The sequence below is a fragment of the Acomys minous genome (genome assembly GCF_964271855.1).
Source record: "Acomys minous genome assembly, chromosome: 14".
Taxonomy (NCBI): Eukaryota; Metazoa; Chordata; class Mammalia; order Rodentia; family Muridae; genus Acomys; species Acomys minous.
In genome coordinates, this window is record NC_140496.1 from 5,540,825 (window position 1) to 5,547,969 (window position 7,145).

At 51.4% G+C, this 7,145-nt stretch overlaps 1 protein-coding gene across 1 annotated transcript in view; it reads right to left on the minus strand.

The window, feature by feature from the left end:
* Positions 1–4,345: 4,345 nt before the first annotated feature.
* Positions 4,346–7,145, minus strand: part of RPL13 (ribosomal protein L13) — a 3,031-nt gene continuing 231 nt past the window's right edge. The window contains exons 2-6 of the mRNA XM_084756641.1: positions 6,920–7,029; positions 6,566–6,707; positions 6,194–6,367; positions 5,633–5,689; positions 4,346–4,545 (exon numbers count right to left, since the gene is read on the minus strand). Coding sequence (XP_084612767.1) covers positions 4,387–4,545; positions 5,633–5,689; positions 6,194–6,367; positions 6,566–6,707; positions 6,920–7,023 — 636 coding nt within the window. The 5' untranslated portion in view covers positions 7,024–7,029 and the 3' untranslated portion in view covers positions 4,346–4,386. The remainder of the gene's footprint in view (positions 4,546–5,632; positions 5,690–6,193; positions 6,368–6,565; positions 6,708–6,919; positions 7,030–7,145) is intronic.

Genomic DNA, 7,145 nt, shown 5'->3' on the forward strand with positions numbered 1-7,145 from the left:
AGTGTGATCTGATGCCCTCTTCTGGCCTGCAGGTGTACATGCAGGCAGAGCACTGTATACATAATAATAAATAAATAAAATATTAAAAAACAAAACAAAACGTGCTGGGCATGGTGGCGCACTCTTGTAACCTCAGCACTCGAGAGGCAGAGGCATGCAGATCACTGTGAATTTGAGACCAGCCTGGTCTACAAAGCGAGTCCAGGACAGCCAGGACTACACAGAAAAACCCTTCTTGAAAAAAAACCAAACCAAACCAAAACAAAAGCATAAAAGCTGGGTGGTGGCGGTGCACGCCTTTAATCCCAGCACTCGGGAGACAGAAGTAGGTGAATCCCTCTGAGTTCGAGGCCAGCCTGGTCTACAAAGTGAGTCCAGGACAGCCAAGGCTACACAGAGAAACCCTGTCTCGAAAAACCAAAAACAAACAAACAAAACAAAAAACGTAAAATCCCAGTTGTTCAATTTTACCAATAAAGAGTTGAGAGGCAAATGCTGGTAAAAGCCTGCTAGCACAGAGATGCATCCAGCTGACCTTCCTACTCAGCTCACGTCCCCAGATGGAAAAAGCAAAAGCTCAAAAAGCCAAAAAGATAAAGCCCCAAGATCCTTTCTCTCGATGTCCCTGCTTTCTGCTTAATTCCTGTCAGCTGGCTTCTTGCTCAGCCTCTTAACCTAGGGTTTAACTTTATTTAGCTCTTGTTTACAGAAAGTTCTCAGATTAAAGATGTGTGCTAGGGCTGAGCCACGCCATAACCACCTGTTTACAATAAACAGAAAATTCTTTAATGCCAGCAGAGGCAGGCGGATTGATATGAGTTTGAGGCCAGCCTGGTCTACAAAGTAAGTCCAGGACAGCCAGGGCAACTATATAGAGAAACCCTGTCTTGAAAAACCACACACACACACACACACACACACACACACACACACACACACACACACACACACACACACACACACAGTGTATGTGTGCTAGGGATAAGCCACTCCACAACTAGAAACAGGTTTTTATAGTTCACAACAACCCAGGCCCACCTGCCAGGGATAGCACCACCCACCATGAGCTAGGTCCTCTGACATTAATCACTGAGAAAATGCCTTACAGCTGGATCTCATGGAGGCTTTTTTTTTTTTTTAACTGAGGCTCCTTCCTCTCTGAGGACTCTAGCTTGTGTCAAGTTGACACAAAACCAGCCAATACAGGCCCTTTGACCAACAGAGTCAGAATCAGCCCTCAGCTCCTGACTATACCCAGGATCACCTAAAAGTGTCCTCAGGTGGCAGCCACAAGCTTGTTCCCTCAGCACCCATTTCTCCTGAGGCTTGTCTTAGGAACAGTGTCCCCTAATCCACTGCTAATTTGACATCTTCTGGGGCCCACACAGGTACACAAACTAAAGCCACCACCATTTTCTAGGGGCTCTGATCTCACACAGGACAGTTTCGGGACAAGAGTAAGTGCTACAAATGGCAGAAGAGGGCCGGGCATGGTACCACATGTCTGTAATGCCAGCACTCTGGGGAGGCAAAGGCAGGTGGATCTGTGTGTGTTCAAGGCCAGCCTGGTCAGAGGATGGCAGGGTTGTTTGCTGAGTTTATTTACTGTCTGAAGGCTGGTGTGCTGAGCAGGGAGCTAAGGCCATTGTGAGACAAACAAGATCTCGCTCACATTTTAGCCTCCACTGTGCAGAGAAGAGCTAGTGACTTCTGCACTTCGCTACTGACACAGAACAAACTGAATAGAATGCAGCGGCCAACACGATGCTATCATTTTGTTATTCCTTTGCAAGAACCTTGGCGTGAGGTACCAGGGCAGATGTCTCTCACCCTGAGATGCAGGGGAGAGACCTACTTCCAGGAACCCTCTGGTGGTCAGGGTGGCTTCCCTTTGTGAGAAATCTAAGATGAAGAGGAGAGATGGGAGACAAAGGGTCGAGACTGAGGGAGGAAAGGAAGACAGAAGAAGACTTCGAGGAGAGGAAGGACAGGAAGAAGAACGGAGCCCCAGAGCGCAGCCAGTCATGCGTGTGTTCCACCCAAGCCATTTGGCAGGACTCCTCAAAATAGCCAAGAGCTCTGCGCAAAAGGAGACCAGAGAGACTGGTGCTGTGGTGGCCTTGGCAGAGTGGACCGATGTGGCAGGCAAGGACAGCTTGCTCACAGGCTGCACACTCAGGTGGGGCCTAGGTGATGGACAGACATCCTGGTGTCAGTCCCACTTGATTATCTGGAGCTTTGATGATATTCTTAGCAAGAGCTGGCCTGGAGTGAAGTCTGGATGTTTCTTTCCTCTCTTTTGGGTCTTTTTCATCAATAACCTAGTTTTTTGGCTTTTTTCCCCCCCTCTTCAGAGACTTTTGTGGTGGAATGTTTTCACATGAACCCATCTTAGGACAGACAGAAGCAGTTTCTAGGATTTGGAATGCAGTCTGGCTTTATACTTATTTTTTGGTTTTTCCAGAGTTTCTCTATGTAGCCCTGACTGTCCTCAAACACGAGATCTGCCTGCCTCTGCCTCCTGAGTGATGGGACTAAAGATGTGTACCACCACACCCAGCTAGACCTATGTATGTGTATATTTTAATTTAAAAAATCATTTAAATTTTGTGTATGGGTGTTTTGCTTACACATTTCTATGTGTGCCACATGCCTGTCTGCTATTTGTATTGACCAAAAGTGTACCTCAGATTCTCTGGGAATGGAGTTATGGTCTATTGTGAACCCCCATAGGGTGCTACGCACTAAACTTGAACCCCCTTTGAAAGCAGTATGTACTTTTAACCACTAAGCCATGTCTCCAGTTCCTAGACTTTTTTTTTTTTTTTGGTTTTTTGAGACAGGGTTTCTCTGTTATCTTGGCTGTCCTGGAGTCTTTGGAGACCAGGCTGGCCTCAAACTCACAATGATCCGCCAGCCTCTGCCTCCCAAGTGCTGGGATTAAAGGCATGTGCCATCACACCTGGCCTTCCTAGACTTTTTTTGGTTTTTTTCAGAGTGTTTCTCTGTGCAGTCTGGGCTATTCTGGACTCACTTTGTAGACCAGGCTGGACTCAAACTCAGTGATTCACCTGCCTCTGCCTCCCAAGTGCTGGGATTAAACGTGTGCCCCACCACACCAGGCCTTGGGTTACAACTTTAACTCCAGACACTCTTCTGTGGACACATTTGTACACCGTGCACACACATACTTGAGGGCTCAACACAGGCCAAAAATGTCAAAGAAATCTTACAAGTTTTCTCCACCTGCAAAAAGGGGACTTCTGCCCCCTTGTGGCCATCCAAACTACAGACTGGAACCTGCTCCCGGCTTTGTGAACACTGGCAAATACCAATGTCTCCACCAAGGTACCAAGTCACTGCCCACTTAGGGTAGCCAATGACCAAACCACCCACCCAGCATGGTGGGCTCCAACTGGTAGGCATGTGTTGCCCAGGACGCTTCCAGACCACTTCAACCCCTCAACCATGGAAACGAAGGCTACTGACAGGGCACAGGTTCTAGTGGTTCATTAGGGGCTTCAGGAGACAAGGGAGGCACTAAGCAAGGCTTGAATGAAATGGAACAAATCAGAACCCCCTAAACCTGCTTCTCTCCAGTGAGGCATTACCGCAAGAAAGCCTTTAGGTACTAAACTCAGCCCATATGGCTCCACGCCAGTGCCAGACTCCTGGCTACCAACCAGAAAAGGAAAATCACAGTATCCCAACACCAGCCTTTTTTTTTTTTAAAGATTTATTAATTTTTTATGTATACAGTGTTCTGCCTGCATATACACCTGTATGCCAGAAAAGGGCATCAGATCACATTACGAATGGTTGTGAACCACCATGTGGTTGCTGGGACTTGAACTCAGGACCTTTGGAAGAGCAGGCGGCACTCTTAACCACTGAACCATCTCTCCAGCCCCCGACACCAGCCTTTCACAAAGCTGATGCAGATGAGCCTACACCTACTGATACAGTGCTGTGCCCACCCTAAGGCCCGACACACCTAAGTCAAAACAACAATAACAAAAAAACTTAGGGCTGGGCTGTATAGCACGTGTGATGTGGTGCCCTGAGCTTAACAGCTGGTGTTAATAAGCAGCTTCTTCACCCATTTAGCTAAGCAGGGAACACAAAATGGAACCAAAAAGTAATGGGGCCGGGTAAGGTGGGGCACACCTTTAATCCCAGCCTGGACTACAGTCCAGGACAGCCAAGGTTACAGAGAAACCCTGTCTTGAAAAACCAAAAAATAAAAAGATGCAATGGGTATTTCTTGGGAATACACTCTAACCCAGAAGAGCTGACAAAACACAGGTTATTGCTCATAAGGAAAAAGATGCACAGGGACCCAGTCTTTCCTTTATGGAAAATTTATTGCAGCATTCCAACAGCACATTACTTTTTCTTCTCGACATCTTGCTCTGCAGCTTCCTTCGCCCTTTTTGCTCGGATGCCAAAGAGCCGGGCGTTGGCACGAGCCATGCGGAGACTGGCAAAAGCCTTGAAGTTCTTCTCCTCTTCTGTGATGGCTCTGGCTTTTTCCTTTTTGTAGACCTGGAGGACAGAAGCCAAGGTAGCCTGGGTTACAACCTGTCTACAGGACCTTAACACTGCTTCAACTCTCAACAGCTAGAGGCTTTGAGGGGCACACAGAAGACCCTCTAGGACTGAATAAACTACCACAGCACCTGAGAGGTCGAAGCAGGAGAATATGACCTTAAGCAACCTACACTACACAGAAAGTTCCAGACCAGCTTCAGCTCACATGTGGACACTCTGCCTCAGAAAATAGAGCCCTGGCTTCAGCAACAACATGCTGTGTTGGCTAGTTTTGTTTTTGGTTTTGGCGGGGTGGTGGTGGTGTCCAAGACAGGGCTTCCTTGTGTTAGCCTTGGCTGTCCTGGACTCGCTTTGTGGACCAGGCTGGCCTCTAACTCAGTGATCCGCCTGCCTTCAAGTGCTGGGAATAAAGGCGTGTGCCACCACACCCAGCTGTGTTGGCTAGTCTTATGTGAACTTGGTAAGAGAATGCCTCAAGGAGAAAATGCCTCCATAAGACTGGGCCATAGCTCTTCTGGAGAAGATAGCAAACACAATAAACATTTAAGAAGCCTCTGTTTTGGCCCCTCTGTGCAACCTTCAACTCAGATCTCTGTAGGGCATTTTCTCCATCGGTGATTTGTGTATGGAAGGTGCTGCCCACTGCGAAGGAGACCACCCCTCAGGCAGCAGTATTTCCCACTGCATCAGCTTCTGCCTCCTCCAGGTTCTAGCCCTGACGTCTTCCAATGATGGACCACCATGTGGACGGTTAAGCCAAGACTTGGTTCTGGCCATGGAGTTTCATCACAGCAGCCATGGCCAAGATCCATCCCTTAAAAATGTTGGGATAGCTGGGCAGTGATGGTGTCTGCCTTTAATGCCAGCACTTAGGAGGCAGAGGCAGGTGGGTGTGAATTCAAAGCCAGCTCAAAGCTATACAGAGAAACAGTGTCTTGAAAATCCCAAGGGGGAAAAAAAAGTTGAAGAGACTGGGGGAGTTATTCCCAAGGCAAGAGACTGAGGTTTCCCCCCGCCTCCAGTGCCTGCCACTCTTGTTTAAAGCATTAACTGAGCCTGTGAAAACCAAGGGCCCACTTACATTCCGGATGGGCATCACAGGTCCTGTTAGCTGGGTGGCCAGTTTAAGCTCTTCAGCCTGTTGGTAAGAACAAGAAGAGTTGAGTCCAGTGTTTTTTTCATGCCTAGCACTTACAGGCCCCACCGCTGATAGGTGTGCTCCCTTCCAAAGAAACAGGCCGTCTGGACCCATAGCACAGCACATGGCCGCCATGTGCTGGGTTTCTAGGGAGAGCAAAGGTCCTGTTCCATCGAGGGGAACAGAACAAATCCACCTCAGAACCCCACACTGACAGACCCTCATTAATCCTTGTCGCAAGGTTCTTTACGTTTCTGAATACTGAAAATGTCCAGAAAGACCTTTAAGGGGGCAAACACTCCAGTATTAACAAACTCGGGAGAGCACAGGGTTGCCACAGTGCTCATTTTCCCGTTGTGGTCAGTCCCCTCATCTCATGCTGCTGGTGCTTTGGAGAATAAAGCGGCTGCACCAGTGTCGAATCGGCAGAGCTGGATCCAGGTCCATACTCATCAGGTACACCACCCACTCAACGCCCCCCCCCCGACTCCCCCCAACACTTACAGAACTATCCCCCTTCTTCGGAGCAGAAGGCTTCCTGGGGAACAGGATGAGCTTGGACCGGTACTCCTTCAGGCGCTGCACATTGGCCTGCAGCGACTCGGTGGACTTGTTTCGCCTCCTCGGGTCCACAGAGATGCCGATGGTGCGCGCCATCTTCTTATGGATGCCAGCCACCTGTCCAGAAAACAGAAAACGGGTGACAACCCCTCCTCGAAGGCCCTCCCCGCCCGTGCCGAGTAGAGCTCGGTGCCCTCAGATGGAAAAGGGTTCAACAGTACTTTCATCAAGACAGTACAGCGATTCCGGAGACGTGTCATCATCGCACCGAGACCCAGGGTGGCCGCGCGGAGAGCCCGCGGCCGCCGCACTCACCCGGAGTTCTTCCAGGCTGAAGCCCCTGCCGGCTCGGACCTTGGTGTGGTAGCGGACGGTGGGGCAGCGCACGATGGGCCTGATGGGGCCGGACGCGGGGCGGGGGGCGATGCGGCGCGCCTTCGCCTGCCGGGCCTTGCGCCTGCAGGGACGACACGACGGTCACCTCCGCGCGCCCCGCGCTCCCCCCACCGCCCCGGGGAGCCCCGCGTGCCCGGCCCGCCCCGCGCCACGACGGTCACCTCCGCGCGCCCCGCGACCCCCCCAGTCCCCGGGGAGCCCCGCCCGCCCCGCGCCACGACGGTCACCTCCGCGCGCCCCGCCCGTCCCCGGGGAGCCCCGCGCGCCCCGCACCTGCGGATCTTGCGCGCCGGCTGGTTGAACCAAGTGTCCACGCGCCGCTGCCAGTCCTTGTGGAAGTGGGGCTTCAGGATCATGCCATTCCGGCTGGGCGCCATGGCTGCCTAAGGCCGCGAGGGAGAGGAGGAGGAGGAGGAGGAGGAGGGCGGCGGGTGAAGGCCGTGGCCCCGAGCCCCCGCCCCGAGCCCTCCCGCCGCTGCCCCGGCGTCATGCTGCCCGC